General features: G+C 59.0%; 2 protein-coding genes across 5 annotated transcripts; one reads left to right on the top strand and one right to left on the bottom strand.

Moving 5' to 3' along the window:
- Positions 1-1,066: 1,066 nt before the first annotated feature.
- NDUFS8 (NADH:ubiquinone oxidoreductase core subunit S8) lies at positions 1,067-3,774 on the bottom strand. Its single transcript, XM_073346725.1, has 7 exons — positions 3,660-3,774; positions 3,123-3,180; positions 2,925-2,987; positions 2,541-2,630; positions 2,131-2,303; positions 1,494-1,622; positions 1,067-1,267 (listed from the first exon to the last, which is right to left on the bottom strand). Exons 2-7 carry the CDS (start codon positions 3,160-3,162, stop codon positions 1,136-1,138), a joined length of 627 nt encoding a protein of 208 aa, XP_073202826.1. The 5' UTR covers positions 3,163-3,180; positions 3,660-3,774; the 3' UTR covers positions 1,067-1,135.
- A 4,111-nt stretch (positions 3,775-7,885) lies between these two features.
- Positions 7,886-20,161, top strand: LOC140912402 (aldehyde dehydrogenase family 3 member B1-like). Of its 4 annotated transcripts, XM_073346721.1 has the most exons (11): positions 7,886-7,976; positions 9,931-10,056; positions 11,835-11,997; positions 14,487-14,597; positions 14,835-14,955; positions 16,470-16,555; positions 16,921-17,002; positions 17,397-17,783; positions 17,989-18,155; positions 18,468-18,567; positions 18,873-20,161. In XM_073346721.1, exons 1-11 carry the CDS (start codon positions 7,894-7,896, stop codon positions 19,064-19,066), a joined length of 1,620 nt encoding a protein of 539 aa, XP_073202822.1. In that variant the 5' UTR covers positions 7,886-7,893; the 3' UTR covers positions 19,067-20,161. The 4 variants fall into 4 exon arrangements, with proteins under 4 accessions (XP_073202822.1, XP_073202823.1, XP_073202824.1 ...); XM_073346722.1 differs by lacking the exons at positions 7,886-7,976; positions 9,931-10,056 and adding an exon at positions 11,249-11,295; XM_073346723.1 differs by lacking the exons at positions 7,886-7,976; positions 9,931-10,056 and adding an exon at positions 11,372-11,396.
- Positions 20,162-22,076: the final 1,915 nt, after the last annotated feature.

Raw genomic sequence — 22,076 nt, 5'->3', positions numbered from 1 at the left:
CAGTGTAGCAAAGGGGAAGGTCTGAGACTCCCTTGCTAGGCTGTTACAATGCCTGAGACGTTCACACTTGATAGGTGAAATCTAAATCCAGAACTCCCAGCCCATTTGGGGTTGTGCCCTGCCTCGTAACAGTCTGCCCTGAGGTTGGTACTCATGCTGCTCAGCCTCTGCAGGACACCTTGACATCCCAAGCTCCTGGGGGCACTCATGAGGCAAGACAGACACTACCAGAGGAGACTAGACCTCATCTCTGCTGGGCAGCGAGAGTCATCCAGGGGGAGTATATTCCTGGCCACCACTCATCCAAGTGCAGGAGTCAGCAGGTCTGTGGGGAGCTGCCCCTCTCTGCTACCAAGTCCAGCTCAGTCAGTGGGGGCCCTGCTCTAGCTCCATGGTGCTCAGGGCAAGCAGCCCCCTGCCAGGGCAAGGGATGATAGCAGTACAAGACAGAACCAGGGCCAAAAGGGGGCAGGGACAGACCACTGCCTGGCTCAGTGTTTGGCAGAGTTCCCCCAGCATGCCTAAGCCTATTTCTCACACAGCAGGGCAGGGAGGGGCAGTACTGGGACAGCAGGACTGGGTGCCAACCCTGGCTCTGTCATTGGCTCCTTTCCCTGGAGTTGTGAGGAAGGGTGTCCTCGCCCACCAAACACTGGGCTAACTAGAGTGAATATCCTATTGCTCCCCTCAACAGCCGCTCTTCCCCCCTGAGCACTGGGTGGACAGCGTTACCCACCATTCTCAAGGGCGCTGGGAATGAGCCACAGCCAGTTACAGACCCACTGTGATGCGTAGCACTGGGACAGCAGGAGGGAGGGGTCATGTGTCCCCCACATCCCAGTTCCTTAAGCAGAGTCCCCTCCCCTGCTCAGGGCCTCAGTTCCACCCACCCACCACGATGCAAACGTACAGGAATGAGAGCCCCTGAGTGAGGGGTTATTAGGTGGGAGAGAGTCTAAGAACCTGGGTTGGGTTGGGTGCCCCCTAACCACCCACTCACTCCCCCCTGTACCCCACACCCTGAAGCCCCATTCTCCCCCAAGGCAGGCGCAGAGGAGCTGTGGCAGTGGGTGTAGGCCCTTTATTGCAGGGGTGGATCTAGGAAGCAGGCTGGGCAGTTCGGGGGGCCAAGCTGTCACCGGTACAGGTAGTCAGCCTTGATATTGGCCGCGATCTCAGCCTCCCACTTGTCCCCATTGTTGAGCAGTTTCTCCTTGTTGTACAGCAGTTCCTCATGTGTCTCAGTGGAGAACTCGAAGTTGGGGCCCTGCAGAGACCAGGAGAGCAGACAGTTGCCACCAGGGCCTCGCCCCCAAGACAGAGACTCATGGACGGACAGACTCCACTCCTCCCTTGCCCAGTGCAGAGACCCACCCGGACCTCCCTCCCTACAGAGACCCTCAGAGGCCAAGGTGTATGAGGGCAGGTCTGGGGAGAGACTGCATGCCTGGCTCCCCCAGACACCAGCCCCACGCGCAGCCGGCCACATTCACCTCCACAATGGCATCCACAGGGCAGGCCTCCTGGCAGAACCCGCAGTAAATGCACTTGGTCATGTCGATGTCATAGCGGGTGGTTCGGCGGCTGCCATCAGCGCGTGGCTCAGCCTCGATGGTGATCGCCTGGCAGGGGAGGGGAGAACACGGTCATTCCCTGCCCCAGCACCCCCGCTCCAAACACACTGGGGAAAAGCAGGTGTGCTGCCTACTTGGCTGAGGGCAACACCATGCACCACAGGGAGCTGGAGACTCTCTGCCCTGGAATGGGGCAAGTGGTGGTGGGGGGGGGGAGCACACACTGAGCTTTTGCCAATGGGACTGGAGGAAGGGCTGGAGCCGCTGCCCGGACAGAGTCAGGACCCAGCTGTGTCAGCACCCGTGCAGCACCTCTCCCTCCTGGGGTCAATGCAGCTCTCATAGCCCCAAACACAGGGCATCCAAGCTGGGCAACAGGCTCGCAGAGGGAACCAAATCAAGGTCCCCTGGGGATGAGATCCTAGGGAGGGGAGCAGAGACCGGGGGACCTCAGCACACAAGAGTGCCTTACCTGGGCTGCACCATGCCAGAGACAAGCATCAGAAAGGGCACTGGGGCTGGGAGGGGCAACCCCTGGGGCGAAGGGGAGGCTCACCTGGGCAGGGCAGATGGCCTCGCAGAGCTTGCAGGCAATGCACCGCTCCTCTCCAGACGGGTAGCGGCGCAGCGCATGCTCCCCCCGGAAACGCGGGCTCAAGGGACCCTTCTCAAAGGGGTAGTTGATGGTGGCAGGTTCCCGGAAGAGGTAACTCAGGGTTATACCCAGGCCTAGAGGAAGAGCGAGGGGAGGTTAGAATCCAGCTGAGGAACAGCGAAGACACAAAGCATCACTCAGCCCCTACACCATCTCCATGTGGGGGCCCCCCCACTGCCATCTCACTGGCACAGGGAGGCATCCATGCCTATCAGACCCTCACAGCCCACCTCCCCCCAGTCTCAATCCCGACAGCCATCCCACTCCAGGTCCTGCCATCACAGCCCACCGCAACAGAGCCCAGGGCTCACCTCGGATGAGCTCTGTCCACAAGAGGGTTTGAGCAGCCCGGTCGGTGATGGATTTCATGTCCGATTTCAGCTCCTGTACATTCACATACTCTATAGGGGAAATATAAATCATCACCCCCCTACACAGACCAACATGAAGGGGCTGGGACCCTATCCTCTGGATAGGGTGCCCCGACAGCACCTGAAAGGGACTCTATGGCAGCTTGGGGAATGGAAGAGACCTAACTTGGATCGTACATCCCTTGGAGGAAGGGACTCTGGGTGCAGTCCCCTGGGGGACAGGAAAACCAGGCTCATCCATGTCCTCCAGAATGGGCTCTGGATGCTGTGCCCCCAAGGAGAGCTCTAGGGGCAGCCTTGGGGAGGGCTGGAAGCAGTACTTACTGTAGGACTTCCTTGAGGCTGTAACACTGAGCAGCCGGGTGAGACTCAGGCAGGGTGGTGTCCCTGGGGAACCAAGGAGAAAGGTTAGAGAATGCTTCCAGCCCCAGCGCCATGGGGCAGCAGAGGGAAAGAAGGCTCAGCCCACAGCCCTACAGCGTGGGGGAGCTGGTGGGTCTCCCCTGCTGCTGCAGGCCTTACCTGTGCAGGAAGCTCGGCATATCATCCGCAGTGCCGCCATGCTGAGCCCAGGGCAATCCTGCAGCACAGGGAGGAGAAGGCAGTGTCAGCTCACACACTCAGCGTTGCACCTACCCAATACGGGCCAGCCCTGCCCACCAGCCCCTGAACCCTGCAGACGGGACTAGGGGATGGCGGTACAGGGCACTTTCCCACAGGGGTCCTGCAGCTCCCCTCTCCCGGGATGGGACCCAGGCGTCCGGGGGCCGTAGTGCAGGGCACTTTTCCCACACTCCCCTGCTCCGGGACAGGGACCCAGGCATCCTGGACGGCGCCTCACGGGGCTGAGTGACCTAGGACCCATCCTGGCGGCATCTGGGTCTGGCAGACAGCGGCGAGCTGAAGGAACCCAGGCGTCCTGCCCCGCTCAGCTGCCGTGCGCATGCGCAGCCGCCTGTGCCCCTGAAGGTCCCAGTGACCCGAGCGAGACCGGGAGGACCGACCCCGGGGGGAGGCTGCCGGGCATGGGCCGGGGCAGGGCCGGGGGGCGACACTCACCCCCGTGGGGACAGCACCGGGCACCCCTACTCCGCTCGGCTCCGAGTCTGCTGCGAGTGGCCCAAGCCTAGGCCGGCAAGCGCTGGGGCCAATCAGCGTCCAGCTCGTGTCTCATTGGCTACGGGGCCGGGCGGGAGGCGGGGTACGAGTTCTGATTCCGCCGTGCGGATATGACGAAGAATCTCTGCAGTTAAATGATTGGCGGAGGGATGGCATTTAGGGCGGGATAACTAGTGACGGCCTCGGTTGATTGGTGATTGTGAAAGGTATGGGGCGGGGTCATCTCTGTACGGCCAGTCCAATTGGTGGAGGGGAGGGAGGCGTGGCCACGTCCAGAACGGCCAGGTGGATTGGCGGAGCGGTATGGGGGCGGATTTACACACATAACAGATCCGCGGATTGGTGGAGAGCTGCTGGAGGGCCCTCCCTATGACGCAGTGGGGTGGGGCGGGGCTTTTAGCGCACGCGTGGACGCAACGTGGGGTTTGAGGCGGCCTGGAGCTGGTGGGATGGGTGGTGTTAATTCAGAGTCGTAGGGCCCCGTGTGGACGGGCCTACCCGGTCTCACTTTGGTTTAGCAGCGTCTCGGGAGGGTGAATCTGTGGGGCCTGTCTTTTTGCTGATCCAGTTTAATTGTGCGTCTGCAGTTAATCCGGATTAATCTTTCTGTGCAGACAAGGCTTGCATCCCCTGTGCCTTGGTTCCCCACCTGCAGCACTGGGGTGGGATCCACAGGGCTGTACTGCACTGGAGACTGTCAGAGTAACAGCCGTGTTAGTCTGTATTCGCAAAAAGAAAAGGAGGACTTGTGGCACCTTAGAGACTAACCAATTTATTTGAGCATGAGCTTTCGTGAGCTACAGCTCACTTCACCGGATGCATACCGTGGAAAGTGTAGAAGATATTTTTATACACACAAAGCATGAAAAAATACCTCCCCCCACCCCACTCTTCTGCTGGTAATAGCTTATCTAAAGTAACCACTCTCCTTACAATGTGTATGATAATCAAGTTGGGCCATTTCCAGCACAAATCCAGGTTTTCGCTCCCCCCCACCCCCCCGCCCCAACCCTCTCCTGTTGGTAATAGCTTATATAAAGTGACCACTCTGTGGGGTGGTTGGACAACAGGGGCCCAGGCAGTGCCGCAAGCAAGAGGCACCATGGAAAGAGGGGGAGACACCATCCTGGGGGGAAAGAGGGGGGATTTTTGCTGAGGGTGGGAGAACCCCTTGGACCCCCAGTGGCAACAGCGGCTGCCCTGTGTGATTGGTATAATGAGCCTGCAGCCAGAGGGACCTTTCCTTTTGGATGTGGGACTCACCGTGACAATGAGTGTATTGGGGATCATGCCCTTGTCCAGGCCAGTGAGTCCGTTAGAGCCATGTTTGCTTCCTGTTGCTTTAGCAACGTGAATAGTGCTTGCGCACGCGTCCCCCTTTGCGTGCTTGGCTTTCTGGGAGCCATCTGCAGCCCTCTGAAGTGTGACTTCCAGAGGGGCTGTTCCTGGGAATGTCCATGCCAACCCCCAGGCTTTAGGGGGAGATGAAGGTTCTCAACACCCCTTGAATAAGGCCTGGCCTTGCCTGAATTTGCGGACTTTTTGAGGCCCTAACACAATGAGCCCTTGGCTCAGTGAGCACCTACACAATCTAGCTCTTGTGGAACAATCAGTGCTCCCATGGCTGTCCCCCAATGCACTGGGATCATTTCTTTGTGGGCGCCTGCAAACTGCCGTACATCGCAGCTGTGCAGCAGTTCATGGGAGAGGTGCCCCAGGCGATGCTTTGCTGCGTGTGGCTGGGAGGAATAAAAGCCAGGGAAGCAGGGCTGCTAATGCAGGCCCCCTGGGCATGACAGCAATGGCCAGGGTTTCTAACTCGTTAATTGTGGCCCAGATTGGTGTGCTGCACGCTGGGCATGGCAGGTGAGTCAAGTGCCCGGAGTGGAGGGTGTGTGGGCTCTGTGCTGTGGCTAGAGGACATGCTCAGCACAGCCTGAGCAGCTAGTGCCACGCACCACAGTCAGTCGGCAGGGTTCAGACTGCACAGTTTTCCCTCTGTGCCAGCCTCGCCTCTGACACTGTGGCCGAAAGCCATAAGGCAGCGCTTACCTGGCCCCCTCCTGGCTAGACATGAGCTGCTGGCCTGGGTGAGACTTGCACTAGAGGAGAGAGGCTGAGCAAGTGTGTGAATATTCAGGGCTGCAGTGGGGTCACAACCTGGCCCTGCTGCACTGGGGGTGAGAGGATAAACACACAAAGGAGTGTGAAGTGTCCAGATACTGCAGTGACTGGATAAGGACCTGAGATAGGAAGTGCAGCTGTTTACCCCAGTGCAAATCTCCTCTGACTTGAGTTGGGTCCCTAAGGACCGGCCCTGGGACAGGGGACATGCCCAGGACAGGGAGGGGAGCTGGTGGCCACATGGCTGTGTATCCCAAATGATCTCCTCCAGCCTGCCCCAGGAGGAGCCAGATGGGAAGATCAGGGCCAGTTTCCCTAAGGCTCCTGCCTTCTCTTTGGCCCTCATGTGCCCTGTTGCTGCTCACACCCCTTTGGGAGCCCTCTGGAGGGAGTAGCACCCCCTCAACCTTGGGGAATCTTTTGGGTGAAGGAGCTCATACCTTCCCAGGGGCCTGTGCAGTCCAGGAGCCATCCCTTGTCTCCAGGGGATAGCAGGGTACCCTGTCCTTGGCAGGCAGCGGCTAGAGTCCCTAAGGGGTGCTAGAGACACTAGGAGGGATGTGCTGGGATAGCTATCCTGATAGGAATATCATGACAACACCACTGTAGCCAGGTGGGCAACCCCCAGGGGAAATTCTGTTTGCCAGTTTCATGAGCAAAATAAACTATAGTGGCAAAAGGATTTGGATGGTTTTGCTGGTCTAGCTGGTGTGCGCCAGGGCTCTAGCTGGTATAGAAATGTGAAGAAATGACCCCCATAACCCACATTGCTAGGCCAGTGTACATTTCTAGGGTCACTCTGGCCTCAAAAGAGCTTTGGCCAGCTCCAGGTGTCTGGGAACGTGGGCAGGTAGGTGGCTGCGTGATGGCCCCACATGGGGGTGCTGCTAGCCTGGTGATTACCAGGACACAGGCACTCACTGCTAGTGGGAATGGCCCATGCTCCCAGGCTGGGCACCCACCTCTCCATGCCTGGACCTCTCCAGGAAGGGGCTGTTTGCTGTGTGCCCCACACTAAACCCCCTGCTGCAGCTCTCTGCCCCCCTCTGCTGGCTGCACTGGGTCACAGGGTTAGGGCTCTGCTCCTGTGCCTTCCAACCACGGGCACTGGCACTGGGCATTGGTGCTTCCTGAACCTCCTGGAGGCTCTGTGCCACCCCCAAACGCTGCTTCCCTTTAAATGAGGCTCTGCTGACCCCTGTCAGTGGCCTCCTTCCCAACCCATTGCAGGGCTCCCGAGCCTGGATAACCCCCTACTCCTGATCAATGCTGGAGTGACTGACTGAGGCACTGCAGAACCCAGGCATCCTGAGGCCAGTCCCACACAGCTGTAGTCAATGCTCCCCTACTGGTTGGCAAACATGGGAGGAGCTGCGGGGTGGGGCACAGGGGGTGCCACATGGGGTGGGCTGAGAGCCCATCCAATTTAACTGCTTGCTGGGTCGGGGGGGCACTCAATTGGGAGGAGCTGTGAGGACAGAGCAACAGTCAGGGGCTAGAAAATGAGCAGGAGGGAACCTGCTGACACCCGGGGGGTCATCACACGGCCGTGGGAACACACATACACACACACCCTGGGGGGGCAGGTAACAAAAGCTGTGGTAATGTGGGATAGGACAGCAATCTGGGACAGCCAGTGCCAGGGGGCAGCATGCCACAGGGCAGGGGATTCCCTAGCTGGCTGGGGAGCAGTCATGCTGGCAGAGGGCATGCGGCTGGAGGCAGCTGTGGGATGGAGCTGCCCAGGACAGAGCTGTACCGGCTCTGCCATGTTATCCTCGGGCAGGCGGGCAGGGCAGTGATGCTTACCATGCCTGCTGGCCAGTGTGGATGCCAGGCTCCCGCTAGGGGCAGCATAGGCGGTGGGTGAGTCCTGCTCTGGGCCCAGGAGAGGAACTGGATGGGGCCTCTCCCATCCCCGTGGATTCCAGCTCAGGGGACCTTGCCCCAGGCGCCAGGGCTGAACCCTGTAGACTTTGGTACCTCCACACAAATAAAACTAACCCTTGAACCAGAATCAGGCTCATCACGGCAGGGTGATGCATCAGGAATGCCAGGCAGCTGGGCACCGTCAGCACAGCAGTTGTTGCAAACCCCCGGCAGGGAGCAGGCTGGGTGCTGTGCAGAGAAGAGGTAACGCCAGTGAGGCTGGGGGTTCCTGTGCCCCTCTTACTCAGGAGCCTGGTGGGTCAGCACTGCGTGAGTGTGGAGGAAGGTAACCCCGTTGGGGCATTGTCAACTGTGGAGATCCTTGAGGAGAGCACCCACAGAGAGACATGGGGGCATCAGTGCATGGAGGGCAGCAGGGCAAGGGGACTGCCCGGCCCATGCACACCTTGGCACTGACCAACTGCCCCTGCTAATGCAGGCCCAGAACAGACTTTGCCTCTGTGCTGGGACACTTGGGCAGGCCCTGGCATCCCGTCCCTGTGCCCAGCAGCTCTGGAGAGCGGGTGCCTTGGTCCCTGTTCTCTGAGGTTTCCTGTTGAGGCCAGCCGGGGTGGGACACTGGGGCACTGTCATTTATCCTAGGGCCCAGTCCTTCCCCTGCAACACTCAAGTGAGGCCCCTGGGCCCAGCCCACCCTTGGGGGTGTCCAAGTCAGGGTAGCAGAGGCCCTCTGCTGAGAAAGACTTCGAATGGACAGAGAACCTGGAGCAGAGCAACCCTGTGGGATCTCTCAAGTCCTGGCCACCCCAGACCCCCTCAGTGCCGTCCCCTGGGCACCCCAGGCCCCCTCAGTGCCCCTCCACCACATCCCCTGACGAGTCCAGCCCTGCTCAGTGCCCCCTGCAGCCAGCCCGTACCTGCTCAGTACCCCCCCGCCCTCCTCTGGTCAGTCCAGCCCCCTCAGTGCCCCCCAATTCTGTCCAGCCTGGACCCTCAGTGCCCCTACCTTGGCAAGCCCAGTCCCCTCAGTGCCTCCGCATCTGCTGGCCAGCCAGGCCCCCTCAGTGCCCTCCTCCCCATCCTCTGACCAGCCTGGCCTTGCTCAGTGTCCTCCCATCCCCTGGCCAGCCCAGCCCCGCTCAGTGGCCCCCAGCAAGCCTGGTCCTGCTCAGTGCCACCCCATCTATTAGCCAGCACCACCCTGCTCAGCTGACTCAGGTTCGTGGGGCTGTACAATTGGGGTGTAGCCATTTGGGCTGGGGCATGGGGGTGGGGGTGGTCCTGGAGCCCAGGCTCCATCCCCAGCCTGGGTATCTGCCCTGCTATTTTTAACTCCATAGCCTGAGCCCTGTGAGCCTGAGTCAGCTGTGGGTGTTTTATTGCAGTACAGACATGGTGTTGGGACAGCACCTCTGCTCTGAATGAACGGGACCGAACTCCTAGGCCCAATCCAGCAGGCTGGAGAAAATGAAAGGTTCACAGGATGCATTAACCCTTCACCCCCTCAGCCCCAGCAGGGTGCCCCCACACACACACCATGCCAGGTGTAACATTTGTGGGGTATTTCCTCTTCCCTTTATAGCTGAAAACACTGTCCCCCCTTTGGCCCCAGCGGTTCATTCAGGCCTTGCCAGGCTGTTTCTATTAGAAGCAGAAATGGAGGCTACGCATCAGGGCTGTTCTTTGGTGCAATCCTGTTTCTGCCCAAAGAACGCAGGCAGTGTCCGGTCCCCTGTGCCCAGCAGAGACAAACAGGAGGCAAGTCCCTGCTCAGAAATCCAAGTCTGCCCCTCCAGTGAGCTCCCTGCCCAAAGGCAGCCCGGTCTCTGCTTCCTCTAGGGCCCCACTCTCTGCTGCATCTCTTGCAGCCTGGCTGCGCTCTCTCTCTCTCTCTCACACACACACACACACACACAAATCCATTCTTCCTCTTGCTCCCCACCATTTGCAATCAATCCAATGGAAACCCCTTGGCTTGTGATTAGCTTTGCTGTGAGCCTCATTGCCTTCCTATTGTTTCCAGCTTATCACCCCACAAAGGGTTCAATGCAGTGAGGTTCATTCCCTTGGACAGTGATTTCCTGCTGTTTCCAGCTACCACTACACAAAGGGACATTTAATTGCTCTATTCCCTTGGCCTGAATGACAGGTGCTTAGCACAGCCATTGACTTTAACCAGTTCTATGACTTTCTATAGATCAAAGACACGTTTGTTGAAAGCCACCAACACCTTCCAGGGTAACAACATGGACACAAACAGAGACACCCCAGGGAAGGCGCCCACAGGTAGCGACACAGGCAAGACGGACTCCAAAGCTGCTGGGTGAGGGGCCGAGTGCCGAGAGACACCAAGCTCTGTGGGTCACCTCAGCTGTGGGGTGCAGAGCCCAGTGGGTGGGCTAGCAGGTTTAAGACTTGGGGCAGCCAGACCCCCCCCCCCCCCCCCCACCACCACCACCACCACCACCACACAAAGGGGGCCCAGGCCAAGCCCTGCTGACTGAAGCAGGGTTAGGGCCTAGGAGGGCAGTGGCAGCGCTGGGCTCTTGCGCTAAGCCACCAGTCCCTGCCCCTCCGAGCATTTTACTGGGGAGAGCACCCAATAGCAGAGTCTCCTCCCAACCAAACCAACACCCAGCACAGGCCAGGCAAGCCCATCCTCACACTGACAGCAGGGAGCCACAGGCCACAGGCCAGTAGGGTCACACCTGTGCGGGACACTGATGGGAGGATAAATCTGTGCTCTGAACAACTGCAGGACAGAGCTGGGATAGAACCCAGGAGTCCTGGCTCTCAGCTGCCCCCAGCCGCTAACCACTAGACCCCACTGCCCTCCCCAAGCCAGGAAAGGACACCAGAGCCCTAGCCCCCAGTCCCTGTCACCAGTCTAACCACTAGACCCCACTCCCCAAGTGAGGCTACAACCCAGGAGTCCTGGCTCCCAGCCCCCCGCTCTAACCCAGCAGACCTGCCTATCCCCTGCTCTTACCCCCACCCCCCTCCCAGAGCAGGGATGGAACCCAGGAGTCCTGGCTCCCAGCCCCCCGCTCTAACCCAGCAGACCTGCCTGTCCCCTGCTCTGACCCCCACTCCCCTCCCAGAGCAGGGAAAGAACCCAGGAGTCCTGGCTCCCAGCCCCCCGCACTAACCCAGCAGACCTGCCGGTCCCCTGCTCTGACCCCCACTCCCCTCCCAGAGCAGGGAAAGAACCCAGGAGTCCTGGCTCCCAGCCCCCCGCACTAACCCAGCAGACCTGCCCGTCCCCTGCTCTGACCCCCACTCCCCTCCCAGAGCAGGGATAGAACCCAGGAGTCCTGGCTCCCAGCCCCCGCCAGCGCTCACGGCTCTAGGTCTCTGCCCTGCCCCAGGAGGCGGGGGGCGGAGCCGTGGCCGCGTTACCCGGCAGGAAATCACAGCGCGTGAAGGGCCACAAGATCCCACCCCTGGTTCAGCCCCGCCCCAGCCCAGCCAATCACCTTCCTCCGCCGGAGGGCCGGTGCCCAATCGTCATTAGCATGGCGGGAAGGGGGCGGGGCTGTGCCAATCCCAACAGCCGCGATAGGTACGTGGTACGGGGGGGATCCGGAACGGGGGGGCTGCTGCGGGGGCGAGATGAACAGGTGCTGGGGGCGGGGCCTGTTGCGGGGGCGAGGTGATCAGGCGGTGAGGCCGGGGCTTGCTTCGTGGGGCGGTAGGGGGCAGAAGAGGGTTGTGGGATTGTGTCCAAGTCGGGGCTGCCCCCACATCCCTGATTTCACTGAAATTCCCAGCCTTTGGGCCCCTCTGGGGCTGGACCACTCCACTCCCCATCTGCACCCCCTCCAAGGGGGCAGACCCCCCCCACTGCCTGTGCCCCCCCGACAGGGGTCAGGGTTGGGGACTGTGGGGATGGGCATGGTCAGAGGCTCAGAGGCCGTGGGGATGGGCAGGGACTGCAGGGGGAGCGGGGCTAGGGGCTCAGAGGCTGTGGGGATGGGCAGGGGGAAGGATCAGTGGCCGTGAAGGTGGGTGGGGGTCAGCGGCTGTGTGGATGAGAGTTGGGGATGGGGGGGGGGACTCTGGGTCCTCCCAGGACAGGCTGACCTACCCCCTCCCAACCAGCATGAACCCCTATGTGGGTTTGGTGAGCAGCCTGCGCGCTGCGTGGCTCACGGGGAAGACGCGCACCGCTGAGCACCGGGTCTCCCAGCTGGAGGCGCTGGGCCGCTTCCTGGATGACAAGAAGCAGCCTATCCTGGATGCCATGGCCTCGGACATGCGCAAGGTGAGCCGGGTGGGGCTAAGCCCAGCGCAGGGCAAGTGGGGGGCAGGTCTCCCTGTAGGGAAGGGTTGGAGGGGGAATGGGGGTCTCCCTGGGGATCCCCACAGCACAGAGAGCAGGGGGTGCACTGGGGTCTCATCTGCCCAAGTTTCTGGCCCACCCTCCTACCCGCAGGAGCCGAGGGCTGTGGGTTGTGCATTACGCGAGGTGACTGCAGCATGTGGTCCCCTCTCTTCTCCCCTGGGGGCAGGACTGTGTGTGTGCAGGTGGGGGTGTTTTGGTAGGGTCTAGTTAAATGTCCTTGTTGCTCTGGGTTCTGTCAGTGAAGGCCACTGGGAGCAGCACCTGGCCCTTGGAGGGGAAGGCTGGGACGAACCTTAATTCCCAGGACAGTTCATTCCCTGGGCTGTGACCGGCCCCGGAGGAGGCTCTGTCTCCTGCACAGACCAGCTTTGCCTGGTGGCAGAGAGTCCCCCTGGCCCAAGGAGTGGAGCTGTCAACGCCGGTCCCCCTCCCTGGGCTTTAGGCTCTGTTAGATACGCCGGGCCCGGGCCATGGAGCGCTGAGACGCGCCCGACCCAGCCCTGGTCTCTCTCGTCCATGGGGCGCCAGTGCAGGGCGAGATTATGGGGTGAGGGCTCCTGTGGTGCTGAGGAGATGTGCTACGGTGACTTGCCCCAGCTGGCATTTCCTACGGGCGGGACGGCTCTGTGCCCAGGCCTGTTGCGTTGCTTGGGGCCAGCTGGGAGGTGAGAAAGGTGAGGAGATCCGAGGCCAGAGATCGCTCAACGTGATGGGTCTGATCTCTCGGCCGTCCAGAGCTGGCATGCACCTAGGCGGCTGTGTGAGAGTCTGGTGTTGGTGAGGAGTCCAAGTGCCTCTGGCCCGGGGACCGCACAGACCCATGGAGGGACTGTTTGCCAGGGGAGATGGCACTACTTCTTGTTGCCAAGAAGGCCAATGGCATTTTGGGTTGTGTAAGTAGGGGCATAGCGAGCAGATCGAGGGACGTGATCGTTCCCCTCTATTCGACATTGGTGAGGCCTCATCTGGAGTACTGTGTCCAGTTCTGGGCCCCACACTACAAGAAGGATGTGGATAAATTGGAGAGAGTCCAGCGAAGGGCAACAAAAATGATTAGGGGACTGGAACACATGACTTATGAGGAGAGGCTGAGGGAACTGTGATTGTTTAGTCTGCAGAAGAGAAGAATGAGGGGGGATTTGATAGCTGCTTTCAACTACCTGAAAGGGGGTTCCAAAGAGAATGGCTCTAGACTGTTCTCAATGGTAGCAGATGACAGAACGAGGAGTAATGGTCTCAAGTTGCAGTGGGGGAGGTTTAGATTGGATATTAGGAAAAACTTTTTCACTAAGAGGGTGGTGAAACACTGGAATGCGTTACCTAGGGAGGTGGTAGAATCTCCTTCCTTAGAGGTTTTTAAGGTCAGGCTTGACAAAGCCCTGGCTGGGATGATTTAACTGGGAATTGGTCCTGCTTTGAGCAGGGGGTTGGACTAGATGACCTTCAGGGGTCCCTTCCAACCCTGATATTCTATGATTCTATGCATCTGCCCCCACCCCAGTGAGCTTCCCCCAGCTGGTCCCACCCCTGCCCCACGCCGCCCTCAGGGTCTGTAGTGGTGGATAGGCAGAGCTTTGTGTCCCAGGCCTTGGTGGTGTCATGGATTCACAGGGTCTGGTCTATGCCCCAGTCTTTAAACAGTTGCTCGGAGGAGCCCTTCTGTGCACCAGGCCCCCAAGAGGTCCCATTCCTCCTCCAGGGCCGGTCACGCAGCCTCACTGCCTCCGGAGCCTCTGGGCTCCAGCCCTCCTGCTTTACCCTGAGAGCTCTGCCCAGCATGTCCCACTGAGCCAGACTCCTGCTCAGAGCCTTTTACCCCTCGGGGATCAATGCCTGTCTGTCAGGATCTGCAGCCATGCCAGACAGCCCTTTCCAAACCAGGTAGCCTGTGTCACCTGGAATCCAGGGTCGGCAAGGCAGCAAAGCATAAACGGGGAGTGGAGTGTAGGGCAGAGCTCACACTGGTGGAAGCCAGAGAGCCAGCCCCTCACCCTGTAGCCCCTGTGCCATGCGCTGATCCTCTGCGCTCCAGCTGCACTCGCTCTCCCCTCATCTGTGCTTCTGTTTCCCAGTAGCAGCCGCAAGCCCAGTCTGTTAACACTGTCCTCCCTGGCTCTAGACCTGCTGTCACCCTCAGGAGCCCAGTCTGCATTGGCCTCCCTGCCAGTCAGGGTGAAGGGCCCACTGGCTGGGCATCCGTAATCTCCTCCGGGGCCTCCGTTCCCAGGGGCAGGCTCCATTCAGTTCACCGGAGCAATTCTGCTCTCCAGCCAGCTGGCTATGGGATTCAGGCACCTCCAGTGCCTGGCAGTAGGATGTACTGAGGCACGCAGCATCCAGCTCGAAGTAGTGGCAGAATGGGCATGACCAGGATGGGGGATGAGGCTACCGCTGTTCTGTATCCCCAGCCCCCCTTTGAGGTGGAGCTCTCTGAGATTATCCTGGTCAAGAATGAGGTCAACTACGCACTCAACAACCTGTCCACCTGGATGAAGGACGAGGGCGTGGACAAGAACCTGGTAAGGAGGAGACGCATCCTCTGGGCTGAGTGGGGAGAGAGAGGGGACGTGCCCTGGGGGAGAAACACACTCCCAGGCCTAGGCCTGTGGCGGCCGGGAACAAGCACCCAAGGCTGAACCGGGACCTGCCCCCACGGCTGAGCCAGGGCTCCTGTCCCCATGGCCCAGTTCACTCCCCCGCCCCTCAGGACCTGGGACCTGCTCCCCTAGATCCTGATGCCAAGGCTTTGCCTTCAGGTGACTCAGCTGGACACGGCCTTCATCCGGAAGGAGCCCTATGGGGTGGTGCTGATCATCGGGCCCTGGAACTACCCCTTGCAGCTCATTCTGGTGCCCCTGGTCGGGGCCATCGCTGCTGGTGAGTCAGGGAGTAGGGACACTTTCCCCCTCCACATGGTCCCTACCCCCCCAGCCTGAAACCTGCTCCAGGCAGAGCTCCCACCCCCAGCATGGTCCCTACTGTGATGGGTTCTCCCCGAGGTGCCACCTGGAACTGGAATATCACTGAGTCCCCTGACCCACCAGCCTGGGCTCCCTCTCACACTGTGCTGCTGTGACAAACCACAAAGCCCTCCAGCCTGCATTTTCACCAGCATTCACACAGGTAGGGACACACCCAGCTGCAATTACACGCAGATTCTCTAACCACCAGCTTCCCAGCCTGGGACTGCAGAGCAGTACTGTCCTGCCCTGGTCAAATCTCGCCAGTATATGGGTTTAATACCAGGTCCGCCTCACCCTCAATATGAAGAGAGCAATGCATACTTGTGGTAACCAAGTAGAGATTTTCCCCAAGCGCTCCAGTCAAAGTTCATGGGTTTAGATTAAAACAAAAACAAGTTTATTAACTACAAAAGATATATTTTATGTGATTATAAGTGATGGCAAACAGATCAAAGCAGATTACCTAGTAAATAAAAAACACAAACTAAGCTTAATATACTAAATAGATTGGATATGAATTAGCAGATTCTCACCCTGAGAAATGATGCAAGCAGGCTGTAGATACTTAAGGGGCAAGCTGCACTTGCTTTACAGCGTGGAATCCCCAGGTCTTTCATACACAGGCTAGAAATCCCTTTAGCCTAGGTCCAGCACTTCTCCCGGTTCAGTCTTTGTTCCTGGTGTTTCCAGGAGTCTTCTTGTGTGGGGAGTGAAGAACCCCAGATGATGTCACTCCCTGCCTTATATGGCTTTAGCATATGGCGGGAAGCCTTTGTTTCCACAGTTGCTTCCCAAACCAGTTTGTGGGGAAAATACTGACATCCCAAGATGGAGTAGCCTGGTCACATGTCCTTGTGGAGTAATAGTAGCCATTACCTACAGGCTGTTTGTAGCGTTCTCAGGAAGGCTCACCAGGTGGGGGATAAACTTCTCCTAAGGCCTGTTGTTTTTCCTAATGGCCCATTGCCCTCAATAGGCTCTTCGCAGCCATCTATCTACACTAAAAGCATCTTGTCTAGTGGGCATTATCCAGGTGTAACTACATTTGAGTATAGATACAGTGTCCGTATTTATAACTTCAGATACAAAAATGATACATGCATACAACTAGGATAATGATATTCAGCAAATCATAACCTTCCCAATGACACCTTACATGACCCGTCTTGCATAAAGTGCATCATAATTATGCCATAATCATATCATAATAATATCACTGTGAAGAATACGGGGTGAAGTATCACACCCACATCCTCTGGGCCAGAGCTCTTAACCCACAACCTGCCCCAGCCGCAAATGAGGCTCCTGGTGTGTTCCCTAGGGACACCTCCCTGCAGTGGCCCCTGGTGCCGGGTCGGGGTGCTGAGGCGAGGCCCTTGGGAGGGGAGGTGTCTGTGCTGCTCAGTGACGTCCCGCCTGCCCCACCAGGAAACTGTGTCATCATCAAACCCTCCGAGATCAGCAGCAGCACTGAGAAGCTCGTGGCTGAGGTGCTGCCCAGCTACCTGGACAAGGTAAGGAGCTGCCCCCTCCCCTGGCTCCACACCCATCTCCTGTTCCCCAGATGCTGAGCCACTTCTGCACACCTAGCACCATGCCCAGCCCCCTGCCCCATGCCAAGCTGGCCCCCATGCCCCAGCCTCCCACACCCTGCTATCCTCTGTGCTCCCCAATACCTTGACCACTGCATCCCCGCACCCACTGAGCTGCTCCCCAGTGCCCCCTTCCCCCAATGCCCCGTCAGTGCCGGTAGTCAGAGTGATGGGGACAGGGCCACAGGGAGCAGAGAGGGGAACAGTACAGCAATGGGCAGGAGTGGGGCAGAGTAAAGGGGGCAAGATGAAGATGACCCCACACACCCTCCCCTCTCCGATTGCAGGACTGCTTTGCTGTGGTGACTGGGGGCCCCGCAGAGACCACCCAGCTGCTGGAGAACAAGTTTGACTACATCTTCTTCACTGGTATGTCCCGAGTGACTCAGTCCTCCCCATGGTTCCCTGCCCTTCCACACCAGAGGGCACCGTCCAGCCCCCCCCCCCCACATGTCCTCTGCCTTCTCTCTCCCAGGGAGCTCCCCCCAGAGTCCATTGCCAGGACACACACTTGGGGCCCGGCCAGTGGCTCTGGGCCCCTCGCGGTTGTCCTGACTGGGCCAAGAGGAGGCTCTCCAGGGCTGGGATCCCAGCTGAGTGACTCTGCGAGCCCTGAGGCCCCTGAAGACTGGGCCTGGGAGTGACTGGAGCTCCCAGCCGGATGCAGGATCCTTCCCCCTCCTGGGCGAGGCCGAGGCTGCCTGCATCCTCGGGTGGAAGAGTGGCAGGTCTGTGCCCTGACGCGTCTCCCCAACCCCCACAGGCAACCCCCAAGTGGGCAAGATCGTGATGGCAGCTGCGGCCACGCACCTGACGCCGCTGACGCTGGAGCTGGGGGGCAAGAACCCCTGCTACGTGGCTGACGAGAGCGACATGCAGAATGTGGCCAACCGGCTTGTCTGGGGGCGCTGCTTCAACGCGGGGCAGACCTGCGTCGCACCCGACTACGTGCTGTGCAGTGCGGAGACGCAGGAGAAGCTGCTGCCCGCCCTGCGCCACGCCATCACCCAGTTCTTCGGCCCCGACCCCCGGGAGTCGCCCGACTTCGCCCGCATCATCAGTGACAAGCAGTTCCAGCGCATCCAGGCCCTGCTGGGCAGCGGGCGCGTGGCCATCGGGGGGCAGACGGACGAGAAGGAGCGCTACATCGGTGAGGGCCCTGGCCAGGGTACGGGGCTCTGGGGGACCCATGGCCAGGGAGCTGGGTTCTGGCCTGCGGATCCAGGGGAGCCCTGATGGTGGAGAAATGAGCGCTGGGAGCTCTGGTGGCAGGGCAGGGCTGGATGAGGGCAGACCCATGGCGGATGAGGGCTGCCATGTGCCCCTGTGCAGTGAGTGATGCCCCCTCCCCACAGCCCCCACGGTGCTGGTGGACGTGCAGCCGTCGGAGCCTGCCATGCAGGAGGAGATCTTCGGGCCTGTCCTGCCCATCGTCACCGTGCCCAACGTGGACGAAGCCATCGCCTTCATCAACAGCCGGGAGCGGCCGCTGGTCGTGTACGTCTTCGCCGCCAACAGCAAGGTGCGGGGCAGGGATCTAGGGCTAGTTCTGGCTGAGGACTCATGTCTGGGCCCACAGCTCCATGCTGGAACTGGCCTTTCATCCATTCGCTGCTGGGGCAGTACGACCCCACCACCTTGGGGGCCACTCTCCACAGGAGGATGGCTCTGCTTGGCTCCCCACATTCCGCCCGGGCCTGGTCACTCCTCCCAGAGGGAAGCAGCTGTGTGGGAGGGGCTCCGGGCCATCTGATGTGGCATCACTGGGGTAGCTGTGGGTGGGTATCCGTCACAAATGAGGGCTTCCTCACTTCCCATCTTTGCTTCCCCCTAGCTGGTGCGCCGGGTGCTGGAGCGGACGAGCAGCGGAGGTTTTGGTGCCAATGACTCCGTGATGCAAATGACGCTAATCTCGCTGCCCTTTGGTGGGATTGGTACGTCTGGGCCCCCAGCCTGCCCCTGTTCCCTGCCCTCCAGCCTGGGGCTGGGCCCCGTGACTGAACCGCGCTCTATGGGCAGGGATCGTACGCTGGGGGTGGGGGGGGGCTGGGCCCCGTAACTGAGCCACGCTGTGTGGGCAGAGCTCAGTGGGCTGGGCTCGTACCGTGGGGCGGGGGGGTGGGGGTGGGCAGGGATCGTACCGTTGGGTGTGTGCGTGTGTGGGCAGGGATCATACCGTGGGGGTGGATGCGTCTGGGCCCTGGCCTGTGCCCGTATCCAAGCTCTGCTCTGTTTCTAGGGAACAGTGGGCTGGGCTCGTACCACGGCAAGTTCAGCTTTGACACCTTCTCTCACCACCGCGCCTGCCTCCTGCGCAGCATGGGCCTGGAGACCATGAACTCCCTGCGCTACCCACCCTACAGCGAGCGCAAAAGGGGGCTGGTCCTCTCCACCTTCAGGATCAAGCATACGGGCACCTGCACCCTGCTGTGATGGGTGGCCCAGCCCAGCCACCCAGCACCACATGACTCCTGTATTGCCTGACTGCCATGCCGGGGAGGAGCAGCTGGCTTGAGCTCCCAAGCTGACCTAGGAAATCTGACCCCCACCTTCCATGGGTTAAAGACACTCTCCAGCCTTCCTCTTTCCCCTACTGACGAGGGAAGAAAATGATCTGGAATGTTTAAGGCTCAATGTCCTAACACAGCATTTTTCAAACTGGGGTCTGTGAGGATACCCCAGGGGGTCCACCGGCCCTGCTGATCAACTCTTCCCTGTTCCTCCCTCAACTCCTCTCCCTCCCTCCCAGTGCCTCCAGCACAGTGGGGAACAGCTTGTGACGAAGTGGGACTGTTCTTAATGTTTCCTCTGAATAGTGTGGGGGTGCCTCAGTTTCCTCTATGCAGTTCTTAAGTATCTAGGTGGTGGGGTAAGGGTATATGATCATTGCAGAGCCCTAGAGGGCAGGTGTGTGCAGGGGTCTGGACACAGACAATGGCCGACACCCTGTTTCCTGGCAACTGATGGCCTGGCCCTTCCCCCCTGCAAGGTGAGAGCTAAAGGGTTGGAGAACAAAGGAATCAGGTGACCTCCTGGCCTGGGAAAGGAACAAAGCCCAGAGGAGGGGGGGCTGGAGGGAGTTTCAGTTTGGGGCTTGGTGGGACATGGAGTGAAGTGCAGAAGTGGTTGTCTGGCTCACTGCCCCCCAAAATGGACCCAGCTGAGGGGTCCTGTTCTCTGCACCTACAAGCTCTGTTTTACACCATGTTCCGGTCGTCTGATAAACCTCTGTTTTACTGGCTAGCTGAGAGTCATGTCTGACTGCGAAGTTGGGGTGCAGGACCCTCTGACTTCTCCAGGAGCCTGCCTGGGCGGACTCGCTGTGGGAAGCGCACGGAGGGGCAGAGGATGCTAAATGCTCCGAGGTTGGACCCAGGAAGGTGGAAGCTGTGTGAGCTGTGTGTCCTGCAGACAGGCTGCTCACAGAAAGGAGACTTCCCCAGAGTCCTGATTGGCTTCATGGGGAGTAGTTCCAGAGCATTGCCGTGACACAGCTGTTTAGTGGGGTGCAGGAAATGCTGGGAGGGAGCAGGGAGGAGTGGGGATGGGGTGCACTTGGGGGAGGGGGTGGAAAGAGGCAGGGAAGATGAGGGGCAGGGGCGGGAAGAGGTGGGGCCTTGGGGGAAGGGGTGTAGTGGGGGGTGGAGGCTAGGGCTGAGCAGGGGACTTGGGAGTCTGCAAAAAAAATTAAATCTAAATGGGGGTCCTCAGGTTGCTAATGTTTGAGACCTGCTGTCCTAACAGATAAAGCACAGGGTGTTAGTTGGTGTCTGCTACAACCACCAAATCACACTAGGGCTAGCCCTCCTGCCCCGCCTCTTTTGGCTGAGGCTGCAGCCCCGCTATGGCCTAGCCGGGCTGGAGGGGAGCCAGAGAACTCCCTCCCTCCCCCTGTGGCCCCGGCTGCACAAGGTTTGAGGAGGCTTAGCCTCTATTACGCACTGCCCATGCACTAGGGAGTAGGGTGACCAGATCCTTACACATCTTAATGTGTTGGGAAAACACTGCGTGTTCATGCGGGACTTTAATTTGAGTGCCATATGCTGGAGGTGTCCTGCTATCAGCACTGAAACACACTTGAATTGCAAAACGTTATAGATGACAAGTTCCTCACTCAGAAAGCATTGCTGCCAACATGGGGGAAATTCTTTATTAGCTCTTGTCCTGACAGATAAAGAGGAACTGATAACAGAACTGAAAATGAATGGGGCTTAGATGTAAGTGATCATGACTTGATCACATCTGTGATGTGCAAACAGAATAAAATCTGGACCAGTAATATATCATACCTGCTGCTTTAAAAGGATCTCTCAGGCTGGATTGTGTAAGACTCATTTCTGTTCAAGAGCAGGTAACAAGGATCTCTCACAGACACCTTCCTCTTACCCTGGAAGGACAAACAGATGTATGTTTATCCTATGGTGCTGCTCAAAAATCAAGAAGGATCGTGCTTGGATGATCCCTTATAGCACTGGCTTGGCCTCAGTTCTCTACTCTGCTGACCCTGTCCGCCAGACCTCCCTTGACACTGCCTCCAGAACTAGACCTGACCTCACAAGAGCATGGTCGCCTGCTGCATCCCAACCCAGCAGCTCTTCATCACACGCTATGGACACTCCATGGTTGACTCCGCAGGAGGCCGACTGTTCAGAGAACATGCAAAACATTCTCCTAAATAGCAGAAAGCCTTCTGCCTAGATAATTTACCTGTGAAATTGGACGCAGTTCTCCTCGTGATCTCAGAATAAAAACATGTTCTGGACTGTTTGTTCTGCTGGAAATAACACGGCCTGGCTGTTAGTTCTGTCAGAGCTCACTAGCAGCTATTTCTGTTTTCCAGCCACCAAGTGCAGGTCACTCAGGATTCTCCAATTGCATGTCCGTTGGGTACTTAAAGGGTCTGGACAGACTATCTCCCTAGGTGGCGGATTCAATCCTTCCTTGGAATTTAAATCTACTATTATCAGGGTCGAGGGGTCCACGCTTGGAACCAATGGCTGCCTGCTCTTTCCTTCGTCTTTCCACGAAAGGGGTGTTTGGGGTAGCAATTACCTCTGCGAGAAGAGTGGGGGAGTGTGAGCCTTGGGAGCTGACCCTCCTTACCGTACCATTTAGGCTGAGAGGAGAGCCCTAAGTAAGGGAAGCTCACCTGTGGTGGAACAGGAGAGGCGTCTATAAAACCAGGCGGCTGGTGGCAGAAAGAGGCTGCAGGGAGGAGAACTGCAGTCGCTGTCCCTGGGATAAGGAGAGAAAGGGGTATTGGCCCCAAGAGGAAGGTTTGGCTAGTAGACCAGGAGGACATAGGGGTCTAGCTAGGGTGGACAATGCAAGCCTGGGACATGCACGGTAGGGAGTACTCTAGGGGTGAGGCAGGAAGGTTTGGGGTAGTACAGAGCTTGGCTGCTGGAGACAGGACCCCTGGACCAGAACCCAGCATAGAGGG

The sequence above is a fragment of the Lepidochelys kempii genome, chromosome 6, assembly GCF_965140265.1.
Source record: "Lepidochelys kempii isolate rLepKem1 chromosome 6, rLepKem1.hap2, whole genome shotgun sequence".
Classification (NCBI taxonomy): Eukaryota; Metazoa; Chordata; order Testudines; family Cheloniidae; genus Lepidochelys; species Lepidochelys kempii.
Note: the sequence above shows the minus strand (reverse complement) of the source record. Positions and strands in the feature narration are given on the sequence as shown.

What these genes read in the sequence shown, in the direction of transcription:
- NDUFS8 (XM_073346725.1), bottom strand. Translation starts at nt 3,162, where the DNA reads ATGGCGGCACTGCGGATGATATGCCGAGCTTCCTGCACAG. An exon ending in AGCCTCAAGGAAGTCCTACA is followed by an intron (nt 2,631 to 2,924) that starts GTAAGTACTGCT and finishes TTTCCCCTATAG; the next exon opens with AGTATGTGAATGTACAGGAG. An exon ending in AGGCCATCTGCCCTGCCCAG is followed by an intron (nt 1,623 to 2,130) that starts GTGAGCCTCCCC and finishes CTCCCCTGCCAG; the next exon opens with GCGATCACCATCGAGGCTGA.
- LOC140912402 (XM_073346721.1), top strand. Translation starts at nt 7,894, where the DNA reads ATGCCAGGCAGCTGGGCACCGTCAGCACAGCAGTTGTTGCAAACCCCC. An exon ending in TGACTACATCTTCTTCACTG is followed by an intron (nt 17,003 to 17,396) that starts GTATGTCCCGAG and finishes CAACCCCCACAG; the next exon opens with GCAACCCCCAAGTGGGCAAG. An exon ending in TCTTCGCCGCCAACAGCAAG is followed by an intron (nt 18,156 to 18,467) that starts GTGCGGGGCAGG and finishes GCTTCCCCCTAG; the next exon opens with CTGGTGCGCCGGGTGCTGGA.